The following is a 25,892-nucleotide window of genomic DNA, read 5'->3' on the forward strand; positions in this document are numbered from 1 at the left end:
TAGGCCTACTAATTTCCTGGTTAGTTTGAGAGGGAGAACGCAAAGATGAGAAGGAGCACCAGAGGTAAGCTTGCTCCTGCTATAATTGATTTTAATAAAAACAATATGTTTCATTGCCCATAATGAAGCTATTTATCACACTTATTGACCTCACAATAAGAAATATTCTCGTAATTTACATAATTGACATTACTATCAAGCAGCAGCCACGGAGATGGACAGAGCATGGGTGCTGAATGTAGGCTAATTTGAGAAGGCATAATCCATTTAAACAATCTTCATTTTAATTTGGGTTTAGGCTGCTAACAACAAGAGGGCTTTTTGTGTTGGAGGCTATTTCTTCCTATTCAAGAAATAAGAGGTAGGCCTACCTATTTGACAGATTAAATTATATTTTCTCGGAGCGCAAATTAGATTATGGATTCATGCAGTGCTTTTATATCTTTTCTCCTCTATCGTTGTCCGTGGTGGTCTGCGAATCCACAACCTTCAGGCTACTTTGCCATGTAATGCTTACAAAACGAAGAACAGTTTCTAAAACTGCATATCTAAGGATCTGGTCTGTCCTAGGAGTGAGGGTCAACGTTAAGCATGTTCTCTGTTATCCACTTTGTTTTAATTATTATTTTGGGTATAGGGGAGGGTGACTTGTTTATTTCAAGCGTTCAGGGAGGATCAGGTAAAAATATATTTTACTGAAGGGAGGGCTATCCATTTTTATTTCAGAGAGGTCTGATTTTCTCCAGGTATCACACATTACACAGTGCCTTCGGAAAGTATTCAGAGCCCTTCACTTTTTCCAAATGTTGTTAAGTTACAGCCTTATTCTAAAATGGATTAAATAAAAAAAAACAGGTTTTTAGAATTTTTTGCAAATGTATTAACATTTTAAAAGGATACCCTACTTACATAAGTATTCAGACCCTTTGCTATGAGACTAGAAATTGAGCTCAGGTGCATCCTGTTTCCATTGATCATCCTTGAGATGTTTCTACAACTTGATTGGAGTCCACCTGTGGTAAATTCAACTGATTGGAAATGATTTGGAAAGGCACACACCTGTCTGTGTAAGGTCCCACAGTTGACAGTGCATGTCAGAGCAAAAACCAAGCCATGATGTTGAAGGAAATGTCCGTAGAGCTCAGAGACAGGATTGTGTCGAGACACAGATCTGGGGAAGGGTATCAAAACATTTCTGCAGCATTGAAGGTCACCAAGAACACAGTGGCCTACATCATTCTTAAATGGATGAAGTTTGGAACCACCAAAACTTCCTAGAGCTGGCCTCCCGGCCAAACTGAGCAAATTGGGAGAGAAGGGCCTTGGTCAGGGAGGTGACAAAGGTGAACAGAGCAAAGTACAGCGATATCCTTGATGAAAACCTGCTCCAGAGTGCTCAGGACCTCAGATTGGGGTGTGGGTTCACCTTCCAACAGGACAACGACCCTAAGCACACAGCCAAGACAATGAAGGAGTTTCTTCGGGACAACTCTCTGAATGTCCTTGAGTGGCCCAGCCAGAGCCCGGACTTGAACCCGATGGAACATCTCTGGAGAGACCTGAAAATAGCTCTGCAGCAACGCTCTCCATCCAACCTGACAGAGCTTGAGAGGATCTGCAGAGAATAATGGGAAAAACTCCCCAATACAGGTGTGCCAAGCTTGTAGCATATATATATATATATATATATATAATAAGTATATATAAATGAACAAACATTTCTACAAATCTATTTTTGCTTTGTCAGTATGTGGTATTGTGTGTAGATTGATGAGGGAATCAAATATGTAAATAATTTAAAATAAGGCTGTAACGTAACAAAAATGTGGAAAAAGTAAAAGGGTCTGATTACTTTCTGAAGGCACTGTAAATAACGTACAGTCCCTAGTTATCACATTATTGATCCAAAGTGTTTTGGTAATATGTAAAAGTGATTTGAAAATGTTTACTTTAAACCCAAAGTTGACAAGCAGTTACTACATGATAAATGACGTACAAAGCTTTGACTTCTTCTGGATACTACTTCCAGGCTTAGTCGACATATTAAATACTCTACAGTATTTCTCACCTGGCAGGTGGCTCTTTTATTCATTTTTTATTTCACCTTTATTTAACCAGGTAGGCTAGTTGAGAACAAGTTCTGATTTGCAACTGCGACTTGGCCAAGATAAAGCAAAGCAGTTCGACGCATACAATAACAAAGAGTTATACTTGGAATAAACAAAAATACAATCAATAATAAAGTAGAAAAAGTCTATATACAGCATGTGCAAATATAATTGAGGTAAGGCAATAAATAGGCCATGGTGACGAAGTAGTTACAATTTAGCAATTAAACACTGGAATGGTAGAATGTGCAGAGGATGAATGTGCAAGTAGAGATACTGGGGTGCAAAGGAGCAAGATAAGTCAATAAATACAGTATGGGGATGAGGTAGTTGGATGGGCTATTTACAGATGGGCTATGTACAGGTTCAGTGATCTGTGAGCTGCTCTGACACCTGGTGCTTAAAGCTAGTGAGGGAAATATGAGTCTCCAGCTTCAGTGATTTTTGCAGTTCATTCCAGTCATTGGCAGCAGAGAACTGGAAGGCGGCCAAAGGAGGCATTGGCTTTGGGGGTGACCAGTGAGATATACCTGCTGGAGCACGTGCTACGGGTGGGTGCTGCTATGGTGACCAGTGAGCTGAGATAAGGCAGGGCATTACCTAGCAAAGACTTGTAGATTACCTGGAGCCAGTGGGTTTGGCGACGAGTATGTAGCGAGGGCCAGCCAACGAGAGCGTACAGGTCGCAGTGGTGGGTAGGTGGGTAGTGTATGGAGCTTTAGTGACAAAACAGATGACACTGTGATAGACTGCACCCAATTTGTTGAGTAGAGTGTTGGAGACTATTTTGTAAATGACATCGCCGAAGTTGAGGATTGGTAGGATGGTGAGTTTTACGAGGGTATGTTTGGCAGCATGGGTGAAGGATGCTTTGTTGCGAAATAGGAAGCCGATTCTAGATTTAATTTTGGATTGGAGATGTTTAATGTGAATCTGGAAGGAGAGTTTACAGTCTAACCAGACACCTAGGTATTTGTAGTTGTTCACATATTCTAAGTCAGAACCGTCCAGAATAGTGATGCTGGACGGGCGGGCAGGTGCAGTCAGCGATCGGTTGAAGAGCATTCATTTAGTTTTACTTGCATTTAAAGAGCAGTTGGAGGCCACGGAAGGAGATTTGTATGGCATTTAAGCTCGTCTGGAGGTTAGTTAACACATTGTCCAAAGAAGGGCCAGAGGTATACAGAATGGTGTCGTCTGCGTAGACGTGGATCAAAGAATCACCAGCAGCAAGAGCGACATCATTGATGTACACAGAGTAGAGAGTCGGCCCGAGAATTGAACCCTGTGGCACCCACATAGAGACTGCCAGAGGTCCGGACAACAGGCCCTTTGACACACTGAACTCACACTATCAGAGAAGTAGTTGGTGAACCAGGCGAGGCAATCATTTGAGAAACCAAGGCTGTTGAGTCTGCCAATAAGAATGTTGTGATTGACAGAGTCGAAAGCCTTAACGAGGTCAATGAATACGGCTGCACAGTAATGTCTCTTATCAATGGCGGTTATGATATCGTTTAGGACCTGGAGCATGGCTGAGGGGCACCCATGACCAGCTCTGAAACCAGATTGTATAGCAGAGAATGTACGGTGGGATTTGAAATGGTCGGTAATCTGTTTGTTAACTTGGCCTTCGAAGACCTTAGAAAGGCAGGGTAGGATAGATATAGGCCTGTAGCAGTTTGGGTCTAGAGTGTCTCCGCCTTTGAAGAGGGGGATGACCGCGGCAGTTTTCCAATCTTTGGGAATCTCAGACGAAATGAAAGAGAGGTTGAACAGGGGTTGCAACAATTTTGGCAGATAATTATAGGAAGAGAGGTTCCAGATTGTCTATCCCGTCTGAGTTGTAGGGGTCCAGATTTTGCCGCTCTTTCAGAAATTCAGTTATCTGGATTTGGGTGAAGGAGAAATGGGGAGGCTTGGGTGAGTTGCTGTGGGGGTGGACGGCTGTTGATTGGGGTCCGGGTAGCCAGGTGGAAAGCATGGCCAGCCGTAAAATAATGCTTCTTGAAATTCTCAATTATAGTAGATTTGTCGGTTGTAACAGTGTTTCCTAGCCTCAGAGCAGTGGGTAGCTGGGAGGAGGTGCTCTTATTCTCCATGGACTTTACAGTGTCCCAGAACTGTTTTGAGTTTGTGCTACAGGATGCAAATTTCTGCTTGAAAAAGCTAAACTTACCTTTCCTAACTGCCTGTGTATATTTGTTCTTAACTTCCCTGAAAAGTTGCATATCACGGGGGCTATTCGATGCTAATGCAGAACGCCACAGGATGTTTTTGTGCTGGTCAAGGGCAGTCAGGTCTGGAGAGAACCAAGGGCTATATCTGTTCCTGGTTCTACATTTTTTGAATGGGGCATGCTTGTTTAAGATGGTGAGTAAGGCACTTTTAAAGAATAACCAGGCATCCTCTACTGACGGGATGAGGTCAATATCCTTCCATGATACCCGGGCCAGGTCGATTAGAAAGGCCTGCTTGCTGAAGTGTTTTAGGGAGCGTTTGACAGTGATGAGGGGTGGTCGTTTGACCGCAGACCCATTACGGATGCAGGCAATGAGGCAGTGATCGCTGAGATCTTGGTTGAAAACAACAGAGGTGTATTTGGAGGGAAAGTTGGCGAGGATGATATCTATGAGGGTGTGCGTGTTTACGGATTTGGGGTTGTACCTGGTGGGTTCATTGATAATTTGTGTGAGATTGAGGGCATCTAGCTTTGATTGTAGGATGGCCGGGGTGTTAAGCATGTCGCACAGCTGGGGGCAGAGGGTGGTCTATAGCAAGCGACAATGGTGAGAGACTTGTTTCTAGAAAGGTGGATTTTTAAAAGTAGAAGCTCGAATTGTTTGGGTAAAGACCTGGATAGTAAGAAAGAACTCTGCAGGCTATCTCTGCAGTAGATTGCAACACCGCCCCCTTTGGCAGTTCTATCTTGTCGGAAAATGTTAAAGTTAGGGATGGAAATTTCAGGGTTTTTGGTGGTCTTCCTAAGGCAGGATTCAGACAAGGCTAGGACATCCGGTTTGGCACAGTGGGCTAAAGCAGTGAATTAAACAAACTTAGGGAGGAGGCTTCTAATGTTAACATGCATGCAACCAAGGCTATTACAGTTACAGAAGTCAACAAATGAGAGCACCTGGGGAGTAGGAGTGGAGGTAGGCACGGCAGGGCCTGGATTAACCTCTACATCATCAGAGGAACAGAGGAGGAGTAGGATAAGGGTATGGCTAAAGGCTATCAGGACTGGTTGTCTAGTGCGTTCGGAGCAGAGAGTAAAAGGAGCAGGTTTCTGGGTGCGATAGAATAGATTCAAGCCATAATGTACAGACAGAGAGGTATGGTAGGATGTGAGTACATTGGAGGTAAACCTAGGCAATGAGAAATGATGAGAGAGATATTTTCACTAGAGACGTTTAAACCAGGTGATGTCACTGCATATGTGGGAGGTGGAACTACATGGTTTGTTAAGGCATATTGAGCAGGGCTAGAGGCTCTACAGTAAAATAAGACAATAATTCACTATCCAGGACAGTAATGGACAAGGCATATTGATATTAGGGAGATGCATGCATAGCCGGGTGATCAATAGTTGTCCAGTGAGTGGTTGGGCTGGCTGGAGACACGGCGATTCAGACAGCTAGCAGGCCGAAAGGAGGAAAGTTTGTTTTAGCCTCCGCATGCGGTGACGTCGATAGACTAGTCGTGATGGATTAGTAGGGTTTCAAGTTGCAGAGGGGTCCAATTTCAATTGGCAAAATAGGTATAGTGGCCCAAGAAATTGGCCGATGGATCTATACAGCTAACAGTCCAATATGCTCTAGACAGCTAGTGGGCTGCGGCTAGCAGATGGGCATATCCCCTCGAGCAGATTATGTCGTAGTCCAGTCGTGAAGGATCGGCAGGGTTCCCTGAACAACAGCTCAGCAGGTAGGGACCGGGATTTGAGATTAGACACCAGCATAGGCACAAAATTGAATCCGGGCTATGGTTGTAAAATAACTTGTGAAGCCACACTAACTTTCCATTTTTGTTCAAATAATTCCTTATATTTAGTATAGCCTATGATAATCTTTTTGTCTTCAGCATCCTACATTTTTTTGACCCTGGAGGTAAAAAGGTTAAGTAGGATGTGGGATGCGAACCCCACATTCTAAAAAACACTGGTAAGCTTGACAAACAAGACAAACTGGCACAGATAGACAGAAAACACAGGTATAAACACCCAGGGGATAAGTGGGGAAGATGGGCGACACCTGGAGGGGGGTGGAGACAAGCACAAGGACAGGTGAAACAGATCAGGGCGTGACAGTTCTCCTACGGGGACAGCCGCAGACTCCTTTTGGAACCCTTTTTTCTAAGAGTGCACTAATTCAACAGCTCAGAGAAAGAAATGTTGTTTAACAAGTAATATCTTTTCCTCTCAAAAAGGTAGAGGGAAAAATAAATCAGTTTGGAGTCACTTTCATTGTAAATAAGTACTGTATATAATATGTTTCAAACACTTCTACATGAATGTGGATGTAACCATGATGACGGATAATCCTGAATAAATTGTGAATAATGATGAGTGAGAAAGTTACAGAGGGACAACAATCAGGGACAACGATCATACACCCAAGACATGCTAACCTCTCACCATTACCAATAACAGGGGAGGATAGAATGTCTTGGGGGTAGGATTTTGACCCGCTGTAACTTTCTCACTTATCATTATTGAAGTGTAGTACAAAATGCTATGGTAAGTGAGTGGTATTACAGTTTTTCACAATTGGGTACAAGCATTATTTTTGGAACAATGTTGTCAATTTTCACAACAGAGTCCACACGACACATAATTCTGTGGCCTTTTGCAAAACAGTAAATGTGTTTTCAAAATGTTTTTGCCTTCTCGAAACATAAATACATTCATCAAAACTACGTTATACCATCAAACTTACAAATAGATTTAACAAAAGAACATGACTGCCTGCGAAAAGATGAATGCAATCATGCTTATCGCTTGAGTTCAAGCAGACAAAATTTCCAGTAGTTTAATACATTTTCTTTGCAGTCACTAAATCATGATGATCATAATTGGAAGAATAACTATTCAAAGGTACAGAATTATGGGCAAAGTCAAACAAACAATTTCATACACATCAAATTAAGTTGTGTTCCTGATCATTTTTTACAATTAAACATTTACATTTACATTTAAGTCATTTAGCAGACGCTCTTATCCAGAGCGACTTACAAATTGCACATTGTCTGCAGGATTCATTCATCAGTATCATCACAATCCTATTCCATATATTCAATACAAGGGCTGGTTTGCTCATTGTTCTTTAGACTTTCCATTGGTGCACAGCAACAGTACCCACAATGTTGAAGATGATGACTTAGGAGTAATCCAAAGTTACTTAGAAGTGACCAACTGCATTCTCTGCATCTCAGCATTTCCGCAATATTGTATGAAATCATAACAGTGACAATCCCCTCTTTCCATATATTGTACATATGACACTGATAGAATGATTTAGAATGTTGTGCAGCAATGATTTAGAATGTTGTGCAGTAATATTTTACTGATTTTCTGTAGCATTGATCACAATTGCACATATTTCTCTTTTGATGAAAGCGATGTGTTATATTCTGTGAACAGAACACTTAATTAACAGTGAATTTTGTATTCACTAAAGCAAGAAAATTATCAGAAGTTCTGTAAATGTATTTGAGCATTTGAACAGTGCTGTTCTGCTATAGATACGTTTCAACAAAGATCCACAGATTGCTTGTACGCGATTGAGAAAAACGGTATTGACTGAAAGGTACTACAGTGTACTACAGTGCGTACTATAGTACGCACTACACGATCGAGGGATACTACAGTGTGAGTATAGTATTCTACAGTATACTACAAAAACATTTATTAAGCACTACGCAATCCAGGGATACTGCAGTGTGTAGTGTAGTTTTCTACAGTATACTACAGTTTACTGCAGAGTACTATATAATTATATAGTAAGTACTATAGTATTCTATAGTAAACTGTAGTACTTATTTTATGTGAGCTTGCTTGTTACCGGAGCAACCGCCAATGACAGTACTTTTGCAAATGTACAAAAACAAATATCCCACAAACACAGTCCATCCGGTTTCTACAAAGGGAGAGGCTTGCGTAAAAGGGTCTTGAAATATTTATGTTCTCCTGCAATGTGTTACGAACCACCTGTCATGTGTGCCGAGGGCCCATTGAGGGGCCGTCTGTGTGCGGCCCTACGGGGGGGGGGGCATATTTTTCTCCCCGAACTCAGCTCCGCAATGAAACATCCCCATGGTGCCACCATGCACGCACAACACTCTACCGTACAACACACACACACACACACATTCCAAGTCTTATGTGGATGGATGGGGATTGCAGGTGCTAGCGAATACATTTCTAAAGAGAAGGGGAAGAGCTAGTACAGCACATTCCAAACTGGGCCAGGCTAGGATGGGGGACATATACATGTAAATACTAGAGTGGCCTTATTGGTTAGGAGTTCCCTGTCCAGGGATACTCTGTAGGTAATGGGAAATGTGAGTGTACACCCACACAGTAAATTACAGACTAAAAGGGCAGAAAGAAACTCACTAACTATAATTGCTAGCTACAGGTGACTGCCAAAATAAAATAAACACCCACATAAAGTCTCTTAATAGTGCGTTGGGCCACCACTAGCCTTCAGAACCGCTTCAATGCGCCTTTGCATAGATTCTTCAAGTGTCTGGATCTCTATTGGGCAACTGGGCATTTTTATACACTACATGATGGGATGTTAATTGCTTAATTAACTCAGGAACCACACCTGTGTGGAAGCACCTGCTTTCTACAATATACAGTACCAGTCAAAGGTTTGGACACACCTACTCATTCAAGGGTTTTTCTTTATTTGTAGTATTTTCTACATTGTAGAATAATAGTGAATACATTAAAACTAAGAAATAACACTTATGGTATCATATAGTAAAGTGTGCGAACATATTTGAGGTTCTTCAAAGTAGCCACCCTTTGCCTTGATAACAGCTTTGCACATCTTGGCATTCTCTCAACCAGCTTCATGAGGTCACCTGGAATGCATTTACATGTTTTATTTAACTAGGCAAGTCAGTTAAGAATAAATTCTTAATTACAATGACAGCTTAGGAACAGTGGGTTAACTGCCTTGTTCAGGGGCAGAACAGATTTTTACCTTGTCAGCTCGAGGATTCGATCTAGCAGCCTTTCGGTTACTGGCCCAACGCTCTTACCACTAGGCTACCTGCTGCCCCAATTAACAGGTGTGCCTTGTTAAAAGTTAATTTGTGGAATTTCTTTCCTTCTTAATGCGTTTGAGCCAATCAGTTGTGTTGTGACAAGGTAGGTGTAATGCTCTGGGTGTCGTGGGTGTGGAGTCAGACGCCAGAGACAGAGAGTGCAATGCTGTGCTCTTTAATTGCACCAACGCACCACAGGGTGCTCACAATAATAACGGCCCCAAACACGGGGAATGAAAATGTACAACTGAAAATTCACGACCAGGAACAAACACGTTCCTCTACTACAGAGCCGAAGGTTACAATAATTAATCCCGCACAACAAACAGGCGGGCCGGCTGTCTAAAGAAGCCCAACTAATCAACACAAACAGGTGCTACCAATAAACATACAAGGAGGGGGAGGAAAGACAATCAGTGGCAGCTAATAGGCCGGTGACGAAGACCGCCGAGCGCCACCCGACCGGGAAGGGAAGCCACCCTCGGTCGGACTCGTGACAGTAGAGTTGGTACACAAAAGATAGCCCTATTTGGTCAAATGCGATGTCCATATTATGGCAAGAACAGCTCAAATAAGCGAAGAGAAACAACAGTCCATAATTACTTTAAGACATGAAGGTCAGTCAATGTGGAACATTTCAAGAACGTTGAAAGTTTCTTCATGTGCGGTCGCAAAAACCATCAAGCGCTATGATGAAACTGGCTCTCATGAGGATCACCACAGGAAATAAAGACCCAGAGTTACCTCTGCTACAGAGGATAATTCATTAGAGTTACCTGCACCTAAAGATTGCAGCCCAAATAAATGCTTCACAGAGTTCAAGTAACAGACACATCTCAATATCAACTGTTTAGAAGAGACTCAGGTCTTCATGGTCGAATTGCTGCAAAGAAACCACTACTAAAGGACATCAATAAGAAGAAGACACTTGTGTCTTTGTGAGACGCAGAGTAGGTGAACGGATGATCTCCACATGTGTGGTTCCCACCGTGAAGCGTGGAGGAGGGGGTGTGATGGTGTGGGGGTGCTTTGCTGGTGACACTGTCTGTGATTTATTTAGAATTCAAGGCACACTTAACCAGCATGGCTACCACAACATTCTGCAGAGTTACGTCATCCGATCTGGTTTGCGTTTAGTGGGACTATCATTTGTTTTTCAACAGGAAAATGACCCAACACACATCCAGGCCTAGTAAGGGCTTTTTGACCAAGAAGGAGAGTGATGGAGTGCTGCATCAGATAACCTAGTCTCCACAATCACCTGACCTCAACCCAACTGACATGGTTTGGGATGAGTTGGACGTGAAGCTAGTTGAGAGGATGCCAAGAGTGTGCAAAGCTGTCATTAAGGTGGTTACTTTGAAGAATTTCAAATAGGAAATATATTTTGATTTGTTTAACACTTTTTTTGTTACTACAGGATTCCATGTGTGTTATTTAATTGTTTTGATATCTTCACTATTATTCTACAATAATACAAATAATGGAAAACCTTTGACTGGTACTGTATTCTTTTTATCCCTAATTTAATCAAGTTTTTCCCAGTTATCTGTAGTTAGCGTTGTGTGCGTTAGTAGCAGACATTGTGTGGTGACGACGTCACCCGCCCTGAGACCTAGAAGTTCACTGGGTTTTCTAGGTCAGTGGTAGGACTGTACTCCTTGAGTATGAAGTGTTGTTGGCAGGGATCTAGCCCAATAGGCAAATCTGACACATCTTATTGATGTAATTTTTGGTTGATCAAAATAGACAACCATAATATGACATATTTCCGTGGTTGGTTGGTAAAGTTGGTTGTAAATATGATTATATTATGTTTTCTCAACAAGAAAACCATCTTAAACAGTTTGTCTGCTCAAAAATGTATTTAAATGTGGACACCCACGTCATAAAAGTTCATCTGGAAGTTCTGGAATTCACCAGAACCATGGGAACTTACCATTACATTGCAAAAAACATGCCACTGAACTCCTGAACGTTTTCTGAACTCACACTTTGAGAGGTGTTTTACAGTTCACCCATATCAATATCCCAATTTGAATTTCAGCTCATCTCTGGTGGACGTCCTACAGTACATAAATGGTACCGTAGATCTGTCATGATACAACGGGATGCGTGTGATAACGAGCAGCATTAGTTTCGGTGCTTTGGACAAATCACGATTTCACAGGTGTTAGCATCTTTTGAGTTTCGGAAAGGGGAGGGGACATTTGGCCCATAGACTTGCCCGTGAATCGCAAAGGGAGAGGGTGGTGCTCTTTGTTACGGTTCCTCTTCTCTTAACACATATGGACCCAGAACTTAATTGAGCATCTGACCAATTACACAAGACTTTAGTTCTGGTTTAACCAAGATTACATTTCAATTATTATCCTGAATGTGTCATGCTGTCAGGTTTTTTTATGCTTCTTTTTTTATGCTGCTGTAAATAAAATATATATTTGAGTAACGCTCAAAGTTGCATCTGTTTAATTAATGAAAATGTTTATACATTCAAGCTCCAGGAAACATTAGTCTCTGTTTTGGGTCACAGTAGTATTTACTGCATAGTGTATCATTGTGTACATAGAGATAAGAAGTGCTGTACTTGTAAATGTTTACTTGATCTCCATTTGCTGGTAATGGTGTTTGAAGTCACTGCTGTGACTGGAAGACATGTTTGCCTTACCACTTCCCTGTGAAGACACACACACACAAACAAACACACACACACACAGTCAACCCAGGCAGTCGCCAAGTCCTCTTAAGGACCATGGGAAAGGGTCTGGTCGCTGCTCAGACCTCAGTCTCAAGGTTTTGCTGTCCATCAGGAGAAGGAGGAGAGGAAGGTTTGAGTGTGTGTGTGTGTGTGCGCGCGCGTGTTTGTGTGTGTTTGCCAGCTGAGTCAGCCGAAATGAAAGGAGTGACACAGCGACTCTGCTGAAAGCTAATTTCTTCACTCTCCCCCTGGCACATTATGTAAGGCCCCAAGGCCCTGAGCAGAGCCACCACAGAGCTGCCAGTTACAATGAGTATGGCTTGACCAGTGGCCAAAACAACAAAGACTACTACAGCCATCAAAATAACTACATAACTTCTACTGCTGCCTATAGCCTACTCATCTTGAGAAGGAACTTGGATCATAAATGGCTTCTTTTGAAACAGATCAGGCAGTTTAGTCTACTTCTAACAGAGGCACAGTGACTTTCAACTTATGATATAGGCCCTACAACATTTGACTCACTACTTTGTAACTGAAGAAGGGACAACCAATAGAGGAGTGGCTTTTGGCCCCCCCAAAAGCCATTTTGGGGCTTGATAGTTCTCAGTCGCTCACTTGCTCAGGATGACTCCTTGAAAAAGACAGAGGGCTTACTAGCAGAGGGACAGGAGTGATGGTGTGATTATAGTAAATGAATCACAGACCCATGGCTTCTACTTGAGAATATTTATTCTGTGGTTGTGTCACTGACTCCTCTGCCACTGAATGACTATATGGTCAGCATAAGGAATTAGCGTTAGCCTTGACAATGAAAGACTGGGAGTTTCGTGCCCTGACTCATATTCAGCAATGATCCATGTTGTCTTCTCTGATAGACCCTGGTGTACTGTATGTATTATGGTAATGACCCTTGGATGGCTGGTAGCCTGTAGCAGCAGACTATGTTTGAAAGCATCTGGGGCCCTCAATTCGTGTGCTGTGAATTTCTTTGCTGTCAGTCTCTGGTACTGTACCATGCCTGAAATCGGTGTGTGAAGAAGGGCGTGAAGGGTAGGAGGCTGTTGCGGTCTGCAAAGATTGTCTCTTCACAAAAGATTTGACCTTTTAAATGGCTGACTGAGCTTACTGCATTTGAACAAAATGTTCTTCTGATATCATAAAGGATGCTCTTTCGTACAGACCCATTTCCTGTCCGTATCATGAAAAGTTCCACGTGCACCTCCAAAACCTCTTTGTGTACCTAGCAGTGGATATGATCACATGCAATTTCAAATGCAGCTCGTGCAAGTTAACAAACACGTAATCACATGCTTATCGTCTACAACATTACAGATGTCATCAGAGGATTGATTACCTAGAAATCCAGCGAGGCAAAGTGAAATATCACAAATAGAGTAATAGAAGAATAATATAATTGTTGAACATAGCTATAGCCATCAGTTTTGCATGTTTTCATGGTCATCACTCGCTCACTGTTAAGTTTGTCAAGTTCCCAGCATTAGCTATCCTGCTACAGAGCTTGTTGATGTCGGGATGTGCGCACATTACTCGAATGTGATGTTCAATGATAAACAGAAAATGGTACTATGCCCCTCATGAGTGCACATCCTCAAGTCCTTGAGGATGGGCCATATTCAATCAAAATCATGTTTGGAGGACAGATGGCCTGGCTACAGGATGTGTCTCATCCACCCATCTTTGAGGGACCCAGATTGTTTTTACAGTATCACCACAAATGAGCAAAAGCATTCCCGACCATTGCTGAAACTTTGAGAGAGGTGGCTCTGGGGAAAGTGACTGGATTAATGTGTATGGGCTGAGTGGCTTCAGAACTGAGAAAGTTTCCCATTTGTTTGTTTTTAAGAGTTTCAGACAGACAGAGGCCTTGTATCCCAAAACCGTCACCATGCAAAGTTGAGATACCTCATATGCTGATATGCTGATTAAGTATGGGGCGAAAAATGATAATGCCAACAAAGGGGATTGTCTCACACTACAGCTACGTATGAGGAGCATATAGCCATTTTCAGTGTCTTTCCCTGAAAAAGCAGACAGCATATCCAGACTTTATTCTGGTTGAAAAAGCCAAGAGATCTTATAGAGATCTGTATGTCCATCTTATTTGTCTGTTACCATTATGGACACAGCACGACGGTCCACATCATCTAAAAGTGACATTATGGGGAGAACAAACACAGAGCCCTCCCAGGACCTCCTGGGCACATTGATCAAGCCCAGTCTTGCCATCCCTGCAGGGACCCATAATTGAGTTATTTGGGTCCTTGCCTGAAAGGGTCACATATCTTGGATCTCTTAATTAGGGGAGCGACAGGATGGGTAGGTTGAGTTAGGGAAGGAGGCCACTGTGTTCGCTCACGGGGCCATTAAAGGCGGCAGAAAGTCATTTGGAGAACAGGATAACTCACTTTGATGACCCTCAGCAGCTGTGAATCAGCCAATGCAATATACTGCTCACTGGCTGCATTATACCAGGCCCAGCTCTCTCCAGGTCTAAGCTCTTAAACGCTGGTGGCCATTTTTTATTCACAATTACAAATTAAAGCTGTTGTGTGGATTTACATCTTATCTATCTGTAGGGAAGTATACCTCTTGGGAGAAGTGTCACTTTTTCCATTTAGATTCCATTCTTCTTCTTTTTTTATTAGATGAGTTTAATGTGTCACATGCATTAAACTCTGACTAAATCCTTGTGCGTAGCCAGTAACTTCCCCAATAGTATGTTTATGGTTTAGATAGACCTTCCTCTACAATCATAATATCAAATGGCTTCCATAACCAACTCCTTTGTGCTTTTTCTTTTAATCACAGTGCTTTTCAACATAATAGTAGGTATACAGTAGCTTGGAGTCTATTAACTATTGATCTCAAGATATTCAGATCTTTTACCTATGCTTAAGACAGATTTTTGGTAGAAAAGACAAGTGATGTACGCATTGGCTTTAGTGGAGGGCAATGGAAGATGTTACACACCTCCTCATTTCTGAAATGAGTGTCAGATGGTATGATTGGTTGACTGAGGTTTGCTCACTTCCATCCAGTTTGGCTACTTTCCTTGCTAGCATTTGTTAGAATGCTAATGGCTTGATAGGCAATATGTAGTATTCTGTGCATGGCTAGCCAACTAGCTAGCATTGTCTAATAAGACGAGTGTTGCTGGCAAACTATTTTTTTTAAATATTTATTTTATTTCACCTTTATTTTACCAGGTAGGCTAGTTGAGAATATGTTCTCATTTGCAACTGCGACCTGGCCAAGATAAAGCAAAGCAGTTTGACACATACAGCAACACAGAGTTACACATGGAATTAACAAACATACAACCAATAATTACAGTAGAAAAATCTATATACAGCATGTGCAAAGGAGGTAGGATAAGAGAGGTAAGGCAATAAACAGGCCATGGTGGTGAAGTAATTACAATATAGCAATTAAACACTTGAATGGTAGAATGTGCAGAAGATTAATGTGCAAGTTGAGATACTGGGTTGCAAAGGAGCAAGATAAATAAATAAATACAGTATGGGGATGAGGTAGATTGGATTGGCTATATACAGATGAGCTATGTACAGGTGCAGTGATCTGTGAGCTTCTCTGACATCTGGTGCATGAAGCTAGTGAGGGAGGTAAGAGTCTCCAGCTTTAGTGATTTTTGCAGTGCCCAGAGGTACCCAGAGTAAACTGTCTGCTACTCAGTCCCAGTTGTTAATATATACATATTATTAGTATATTTGGATGGAAAACACTCTGAAGTTTCTAAAACTGTTTGAATTATGTCTGTGAGTATAACAGAACTCATATGGCAGGCAAAAACATGAGAAAAAATCCAACCAGGAAGTGGGAAATCTGAGGTTGGTCGTTTTTCAACTCATTCCCTATTGAAGATAGTGGGATATTGGTCATGTTGCACTTCCAAAGGCTTCCACTAGATGTCAACAGTCTTTAGAACCTAGTTTGATGCTTCTACTGTGAAGTGGGGGCGAATGAGAGGGGAATGAGTCAGAGGTCTGGCAGAATGCTTTGAACTCGTGATGCTCATACACGTGAGAGCGATCTCTGTTCCACTGCTTTTCTACAGACAAAGGAGTTCTCCGGTTGGAATATTATTGAAGATTTATGTTAAAAACATCCTAAAGATTTGTTCTATACATCGTTTGGCATGTTTCTATGGACTGTAACGGAACTTTTTGACATTTCGTCTGCTCCTTCGTGACTTTGGATTTGTTTACAAAACGCGCTAACAAAAGTAGCTATTTGGACATAAATTATGGACATTATCGAACGGATTCCTCAGAGTGCATTCTGATGAAGATCATCAAAGTGAATATTTATAAAGCTATTTTTGACTAATGTTGACTGCACAATATGGCGGGTATCTGTACGGCTTGTTTTTGTGTCTGAGCACTGTACTCAGATTATAGCATGGTTTGCTTTTTCCGTAAAGCTTTTTTGAAATCTGACACAGCGGTTGCATTAAGGAGAAGTGTATCTAAAGTTCCATGCATAACACTTGTATTTTCATCAACATTTCTAATGAGTATTTCTGTAAATTGATGTGGCTCTCTGCAAAATCACGGGATTTTTTTGGAATTACTGAACATAAGGCGTCAATGTATATTTAGATTTTTTTAAACAAAACATATATGTATTGTGTAACATGAAGTCCTATGAGTGTCATCTGATGAAGATCATCAAAGGTTAGTGATTCATTTTATCTCTATTTCTGAATTTTGTGACTCCTCTCTTTGGCTGGAAAAATGGCTGTGTTTTTCTATGACTTGGCTCTGACCTAACATAATCGTTTGTGGTGCTTTTGCTGTAAAGCCTATTTGAAATCGGACACTGTGGTGGGATTAACAAGAAGCATATCTTTAAAATGGTGTGAAATACTTCTATGTATGGAATTTTAATTATGGGATTTCTGTTGTTTTGAATTTGGCGCCCTGCACTTTCACTGGCTGTTGTCATATCAATCCCGTTAGCGGAATCTCAGCCCTAAGAAGTTTTAAGAGCAGTTGGAGGCCACGGAAGGAGAGTTGTATGGCATTGAAGCTCACCCCCATAGAGACTGACAGAGGTCCGGACAACAGGCCCTCCGATTTGACATACTGAACTCTATCAGAGAAGTAGTTGGTGAACCAGGCGAGGCAATCATTTGAGAAACCAAGGCTGTTGAGTCTGCCAATAAGATTGTTGTGATTGACAGAGTCGAAAGCCTTAGCCAGGTCGATGAAGACGGCTGCACAGTAATGTCTCTAAGTTGGCAGGCTAGCTAGCTGCTGTAGCTGAAGTAATAGTAAGCTAATAGCTATAAGTAATTCTAAACAAATTGAACCTATCTATCTAGCTAGATTGCTAGCTTCATTGTATCCATCTGCAGTCAAAATAATATTCTCCCCACTTGTGTCGTAAGCATAAATGCTTTGAATCTTGTGGAGGGTGCATGCACATTTCACTTTTGACTTGCGACAGATTGGCCAATGCTTGTCTTCTCTACCGTGAATGTGGATATACTCTTCAGAGTCAATTGATTTCAAATGAACCAACAAGGGAGTTAAAGGACACAGGCGCAAGACATAGAACAACTGTATGCATCAGATGTAGTCACAGGAGCAGTACTGTTCACATGTTGACATCTGATTATTTTTGTCACCTGTGTCATAGGAAACCCCTACGGAAGGAGGAGAATGGAACAAGCCGAGGGGAGTACGCCATGAGCTCGCGCAGCAAGAAGACGGTGGACACCAACAACACAGGGGTGTAGGAAGTGCCCAGATAGAAGGATCACGGCAACCACAACCCCAAACCACTAGAAATGACAAGAAGCCCTCCTTGACTTTGAGAAGGCAGGGGGGCTGGTAGGAGGGAGAGTATGAACTTGCAACCCAACAGCAAATCATGCTTCAGACCATTGTGGGACCATATGAAAGAGAGCTTGGCCGTAGGTCTGTGAAAGAGAATAGCATTGATAAATATATTAATCCGGGTTTGGAACTCAGTAGCTGACTCCTTCACACGCAGGGCTTGAGGGCTTAGCACTGGAAGCCTTAACGGGATGGCTCGTCTAGTGTGGACTCGATGTCTAGCGGGCACTCGATAACAGCTGCCAGCACATTGGCCAAATCTGTAAGTCCATACATCACCTTGGAGACCCCTAAGTGGACAGAAGCGACACGAAATACAGAGGATAAAAAATCGCATGCACTTTCTGTTGAATGCAATGATTTCTGTCTTTCTCTTTCTGCACTTTCCGCAAACCTCCACATTTCATTGTCTTGTCCCCCCTTCCCCTTCCTCTCCTGCCTCTGAAGGTTCCTTGATGACGCCTTTTGTTAATTGACATTCTACTTGAAACACAAAATCATGTTGATGGACAAGGATTGCAGTGGTCTGTACACCAAAATACGACAAAAGAAGAACTGTCATCGTGAAGAGTTCAATGTATTGCTTTTGGTCTCTGACTATGCAATTTGAAAGGATATGAGATATGTTCCCAAGGGTTGTTTCCTTATTATGAAAATAGGACATGAGAGTATCCAATGCCGACCAGTTATGGATCCTGTTTAGTGCTTTCCGACGCAGATCTGTATGTCTAGACTATATTAATCAATGGGAGAACTCAGCCCATAGAATTACACATATGTGACTCAAAGAGTTTTTTACAGGGGCTATATTCAATGTGGATTTAGCAATATGACATCATGATGCACAGCGGAGCGACTTCCTGCTTACAGAAATGTGGGCATGCCTCAAGAGGGGGATCAAATTGGGAAGAGCCAATAGCGGCAGTCTTTCAAGTTTGTTCATTTGTTATTGCCCCGCTGTGTATGATGATGCAATATTGCTGAGTCTACCTTTAAGAAAGGTAGAATTAACCTTTTTATTTTTATTTGTAAGTATATGTTTCCCCAGAAAATGCATTCCAAAATTGCATTCTGTACTCTTTTGTCAAAGTCTCTATTGTAAAGTTTGGCTCCAGGATTCAGTCTTCTGGATTTGGGTTAATGACCTACACCTTAAATGCACTGAAAACTTTGGATGTTAGCTTTGCCTATGGGCTTTCCACCCTTAACAAAGCCAGGGTTCAGCATTTCATTAATGGCTAACCTGCAGTTTCTACCCTAATAGTCTACTGGATACATATCTAAAAGACAGTTGTAAAATGACTGCGCAGGAGGGGCGCTCCAAAATAAGGGAGGGGTGTGTAACTTTTTTTTTGCTTTGGGGAGGATTGTGTAGATTTTTATTGGGCACAGGAGAGGGTATTGCATTTTTCCCCTGTTTTATATTTGCTGTTTTGCAGGTTTTCCTATATACTTTATTCATGATATTTGCCACTCCAAAGGCCACAAAACAACATGTTTTTCAGAATAAGCCAGATTTCGAGTGCTTCCATGAAAGCTTTGTGGTGCAAAAACGTGAAGCGAAAGCCACGGTGCAATCAATCAGGAGGATGAAATTATGCCAATTAACTAACAACAACAGATCTATGTGTTGAAGCCGATTTCTTCCTATTTAAGAAATAAAAGGTAGGCCTACCTGTTTTAACAGACAAAACTAAAGGCTATCCATAGATTTGTTGGCCAATTCCTCCAATAGTGTCACCACTCCTTAAATACATCTGTGTCCGTGAATGGCTTGGTCTGTTAAGTTAAAACCAGTGCTCGAATTGAAGGAGTAGGCCTATGTGAGGGTATGCCATAGCCTAGTTTCTTGTTAAAGAAACTGGCAAAATCATACCCCTTGTTAGGTTAAGATTTTGAAGAGATTAAAACGGATTCTGCATATATAAAGTGACTTTATAACAAGGTTTTTCTCCCCGATGCTTTATGCTAGAAACAAGTTGCAAAATGCCCAAAGACGCAACTCCGATGCATATGGGGAATATCTTTGCTTTGTCTCTGTCATTCAGAGGTTGAGCTATGACGTTTTATAGCCGAGAATATTTGAAAAGAACATTGCTTGGGAAGTAATCTAATAGGCCTACAATGTGTAACTCTGTCGCTACCAATTGAGCTATTCACTTTCTCTAAAAGGGAAGATTTTTAAACCCAGGCAGTTTTTAGGAGTGCACTTGTGACTGTCTCTTGTTGGGTGAAGCCATGGAAGAGCAGCCAGCAGTTAAAGCTTACATTTTTCTGCGTCGGGCTTCTGTCTGGGGTGGCAAGTAGGCTACAATGCTTAGAATCATATAACATCTTAGATTTAATTATTTGCAAACAGCGACAGTTTGGTTGCAAACAAGACACACTGGTTTAGCATCGGAGAAATGTGGTAAAAATGAATACATATCTCTCTGTTCATTCTTCCCTGAAACTTCTATTTTCTAAATCGGCCTTTCTTTTGGGACATGTTGGGAGCGACAGTTTCTCTTGCAACCAAGCTGATTGTTTTGAGCAAATAAAAAGTAGGGTGGGCTGCCTGTTTTTCCCCAATCAACGCTGAAGCGTGACAGATCCTGCGATAGAAATGTAAAGGTATTTTCCGATTGAGCTGACGAATGCAGAGTTTACCGTGAACATTGCCTTTACATTTCAATCACGATGTAAAGCTGAACTTCCACGATGTAGATTGAGTAGAGACGTTTATCTAAACGAGTATGTTATTGTCATTGAATTAGTGATGTACTAAAAAGATGTGTTCAAAAATGGTGTTCAAAATAGTGTAGGCCTATGAATCGGGCTGCTATTATATTATGTTCTGGTCCGACGACTATTAGCTCAGAAAAAATGATATATAAAAAATACATTTAGCTAATATCTTCAGTCATGTACATTGACTAGAATTGCATGATATGTGTTTTTAAAAGGTACTTTTTAAAAATCTGACCTGCAAATATGCACCCCCTGATGGTATTAAGGAGGTAGGACTACTTTATCACTATTACTGTGGTTGTAATCATTATTTTGAGTTAATTCAATGAAGGGGGAGGGTATTTAATTATTTTCAATTACAAGGGTGTGAAAATATGTTTTACGTTGGGGAGGGGGGTGCATTTTAAAAGTTTTTTAATGACGTCTCGAGTTGGAACCCCCCTCCCATGCAGTAATTTTCGAACAGTCCCTAATAGCTACCACAGTAAATTACTCCACCTACAATATGTCTGGTACTGCATTGTTTTCAAGGTGTGTTTCCTAAAAGCATTGTAGCTAACATGGTTGATTATTTCTCAAAGTCAATGTACCCGATATCATCATGAATTAAATGTCATGCTCAAATCATCCCAAAGTCTCCAAAAGGGATTGTGTAGAAATGTGACTTGGTGAGAAGTCATTGACCTGGTTAGAAGCCATTGCTAATATTGCATTTGATTGGAAAATGCTGTAAGCCAATAGTGGTCAGTAGATGCATAAGCAAACTGATTACGGTTAGGAAGGTTAGGAAACAAACATGTCATTTTGTAATTTATTTGTACTATCCCTTTAATCTACGTAAACATTGGGAACATTTTGAGGTGTATCCTTTTTTTTTGCCGAATGATCTGCCTGTGGTTAGATCAAAAAGTTATATTTCTTCTGAAGAGTGATTCTTCCAATCCCCCTCTCCCTAAGGATACACAGCTTTAGTGGGCTGTAGGGAAGTGGGTCATAATGGGTTAACATGCTGAAATTCAACATACATTAAAATCAAACATTTATTGACATCAGAAGAAGAGTAAAACACAATGATAACAGAGCTCATAGATCATCATCTTGCACACAAAGGTATGTATGTCTGTATGTCCAAGCTGTCCGTCCTTCTTCATTTCATGCTACAAAAGAAATCATACTGGACACACTATTTGCATAGTCTATACCTACAGCCCATACAGTCTATACCTACAGTTAACTCCACTACATGAACATAGTGGTGTATTATAATGTACAAAATAAGTATAACAAAAATAGCATGAATGTAAATATCAGTATTTAAGACTTGTCTTCTTGACTGTTTCTCGTGTGTACAGAGTAAATAAAATACTGTACGTTTATAGGATTAAATATTAAGAAACAAGATGTTGAAATGCTACCAGTCTGAGTTGAGTAAATGTTGTTGTGTGTCTGGAACAAGCCATTCATGTATATTTGAGTAATTAAAAGGTTGTTGCACAATGTATGCATCACATACCAAAACAATAAATATATACATATATATATTGTGCATTGAACTAATTTAAATTGCAACCTGCTGACTTTTTTTTAGTTTTCAATAAAATTGTACTATTGAATATGATCTATTGTCAGTTTGTTCCATATTGCTTCCTCAATGAATCCAAGACTGTGTGGATCGTTGTTGGAGGGATTGTACTGTTTCCAATCAATCGGGGATCAACCCTTTGAAAATGCATTGTGCACATTTCTCACTGATATCAATGCATGATTTAATAAACCCCCCAAAAATCTCAAATTGGGATTTGGCCCTGAAAAACTTGATGAACACGACATTGGAAGGGCACAGACAGTCAATTCAACGTCTATTCCACATTTGTTCAATGTAACTTCATTGAAATGACATGGGAAACAACAACAAAAAGCTTTATTCCTTTGCATAGTACAATATAGGCTTTGTATTGCTTTACGACTGATTGCATTAAAGCACTTCAAAGAAACCTGTACAGGTCGCAGGAGTTAACCAGTTAAATGTAACTAAATGTAATCTAAAATGTAATGTACGTCATCCCCAAAAGTAATTATTTATCATGAGAGGCAGTAAACAATAACGAGTAATGCTGCATACTCTAAGAAAGGTTTAAACCTTTCTGGACATTTTTTTAAATATAAATTGCTGAGTTGTAGTCACTTTAGAGGACACAAGTTCAAGTACACAGTTGTATATGGTGAAAGTTGTATATGATGAAAATATGATATATTTCATTTGATGTATTTCCTATTCAACAAAACTGTATGAATAAGGCTTGGAATGACTTATATGCTTTCTAAATATAGTATAATCTGGGCTGGCTCCAGGCATAAGCAACATAAGCGGCCGATTAGGGCCCCCGGCTGTTCTGAGGGCAAAGAGGGTGTAACTCAATATTAGGAAGGTGTATTTTATGTGGTTGAAAATGATATACTGTCATGTTGCTGAAAGAAATTGCATGTTTAGGCTACACAACAGGTCCCTAAACGCGCAATCGCATTCTCTTAAGAATATGAAAGGAATAAATCATGTTTCTCAACTCCTGTTCACATAATGATGGCCGTGGTTTTGCAGACCAGCAAAATTCGGACTATTTGGGAGCCAACCTCACAACCACAATAATATATATTATTATTATTATTATTATTAACCTCACAACCTCTGTTGCCAGTAAACTGAATGTCCTGATACACCGCTGGAAAGTATAATAAAGATTATTAAAAGATTAGAACCTACAGATATTCCCTCATTTGTCTCTATTTGGGAACCCTTTTGGGTGTCACGTAGAATCCTTAGATTTTTTTTTAGAACCCTCTCCCAAGGAACCCTCGTGGGTTCTTCATTTTGTCCCTGTAGGGGAACCCTTTTGGGTTCTACATAGAACCCTGTCATGAAGAACTCTCTGGTTACAGAGTTATGTAATTTGTCCCGAATGGAGGAACCTTTTGGGGAGCCATGTAGAACCCTTTGATTTGTCCCTGTAGGGGAACCCTTTTGAGTTCCAACCCTGTCACGAAGAACCCCTGGTTCCAGGTAGACCATTTACAGGTTCTACAGTTATACTTATAGTATATAGTATATGTGCGTATGGCAGACACTGTAAACAATTACCTGTAATTTGATAGTAAGTTACCAGCTACTGAGTTGCAGTAAAAATACTGTATTTTTACAGTTGAATTAAGGTTTTATTGTTGTAAAATGAATGATTGTTTACATTACTTTCACTGCACTTTGAAATGTAGGAAGGAACAATGTGCTGGTGGGGGCACATTAGCATATTTGGCGGCATGGTCTAAAACAATGTACCCTAACCATTCCCAAATTTGGAGTGTGTGGATATACAGTGCCTTTAGAAAGTATTCATACCCCTTGACTTATTCCACATTTGGTAGTGTTACAGCCTGAATTCAAAATGGATAAAATATTTTTTTTCTATCATCCATCTATACAAAATATCCGCTAATAACAAAGTGAAACAAATCATATATAATTTTTGCAAATGTATTGAAAATTATATACAGAAATATATCATTTACATAAGTATTCACACCCCTGAGTCAATATTTTGTAGAAGTACCTTTGGCAGTAATTAAAGCTGTGAGTCTTTCTTGGTAAGTCATTGGAATGTGCAACATTTCTTTTTACATTTTTTTTATTTCACCTTTATTAAATCAGGTAGGCTAGTTTTTTTTAAAGATTTTTTTATTTATTTCACATTTATTTAACCAGGTCGGCAAGTTGAAAACAAGTTCTCATTTACAATTGCGACCTGGCCAAGATAAAGCAAAGCAGTTCGACACATAAAACAACACAGAGTTACACATGGAGTAAAACAAACATACAGTCAATAATACAGTATAAACAAGTCTATATACAATGTGAGCAAGTGAGGTGAGATAAGGGAGGTAAAGGCAAAAAAGGCCATGGTGGCGAAGTAAATACCACATAGCAAGTAAAACACTGGAATGGTTGATTTGCAGTGGAAGAATGTGCAAAGTAGAGACAGAAATAATGGGGTGCAAAGGAGCAAAATAAATACATAAATAAATACTGTAGGGGAAGAGGTAGTTGTTTGGGCTAAATTATAGATGTACAGGTGCAGTAATCTGTGAGCTGCTCTGACAGCTGGTGCTTAAAGCTAGTGAGGGAGATAAGTGTTTCCAGTTTCAGACATTTTTGTAGTTCGTTCCAGTCATTGGCAGCAGAGAACTGGAAGGAGAGGCGGCCAAATGAAGAATTGGTTTTGGGGGTGACCAGAGAGATATACCTGCTGGAGCGCGTGCTACAGGTGGGTGCTGCTATGGTGACCAGCGAGCTGAGATAAGGGGGGACTTTACCTAGCAGGCTCTTGTAGATGACCTGGAGCCAGTGGGTTTGGCGATGAGTATGAAGCGCGGGCCAGCCAACGAGAGCGCACAGGTCGCAGTGGTGGGTAGTATATTGGGCTTTGGTGACAAAACGGATGGCACTGTGATAGACTGCATCCAATTTGTTTGTAAATGACATCGCCGAAGTCGAGGATTGGTAGGATGGTCAGTTTTACAAGGGTATGTTTGGCAGCATGAGTGAAGGATGCTTTGTTTGCGAAATAGGAGGCCAATTCTAGATTTAACTTTGGATTGGAGATGTTTGATGTGAGTCTGGAAGGAGAGTTTACAGTCTAACCAGACACCTAGGTATTTGTAGTTGTCCACATATTCTAAGTCAGAACCGTCCAGAGTAGTGATGCTAGGCAGGCGGGAGGATGCAGGTAAAAATCAGAGCCGTCCAGAGTTGAGAACAAGTTCTCATTTCAATCTGCGACCTGGCCAAGAGAAAGTAAAGCAGTGCAACACAAACAACAACAAAGAGTTACACATGGAATTAACAAACACACAGTCAATAATAAAATAGAAAAAGTCTATATACAGTGTGTGGAAAAGAGGAAGGATAAGGGAGGTAAGGCAATATATAGGCCATAGTGGCGAAATAATTACAATATAGCAATTAAACACTGGAGTGATAAATGTGCAGAAGATGAGTGTGCAATTAGAGATACTGGGGTGCAAAGGAGCAAAAAATAAATAAATAATAACAGTATGAGGATGAGGTAGTTGGATGGGCTATTTTACAGATGGGCTATTTACAGGTGCAGTGATCTGTGAGCTGCTCTGACAGCTGGTGCTTAAAGT

The 25,892-nt window shown here is 40.8% G+C and overlaps 1 protein-coding gene across 1 annotated transcript in view; it reads left to right on the plus strand.

The window, feature by feature from the left end:
* prima1 (proline rich membrane anchor 1) overlaps window positions 1–22,303 on the plus strand; it is a 64,723-nt gene extending 42,420 nt beyond the window's left edge. Inside the window, exon 4 of the mRNA XM_035793971.2 lies at window positions 17,767–22,303. Coding sequence (XP_035649864.1) covers window positions 17,767–17,866 — 100 coding nt within the window. The 3' untranslated portion in view covers window positions 17,867–22,303. The remainder of the gene's footprint in view (window positions 1–17,766) is intronic.
* Window positions 22,304–25,892: the final 3,589 nt, after the last annotated feature.

This window comes from Oncorhynchus keta, chromosome 19 (assembly GCF_023373465.1).
Source record: "Oncorhynchus keta strain PuntledgeMale-10-30-2019 chromosome 19, Oket_V2, whole genome shotgun sequence".
Lineage (NCBI taxonomy): Eukaryota > Metazoa > Chordata > Actinopteri > Salmoniformes > Salmonidae > Oncorhynchus > Oncorhynchus keta.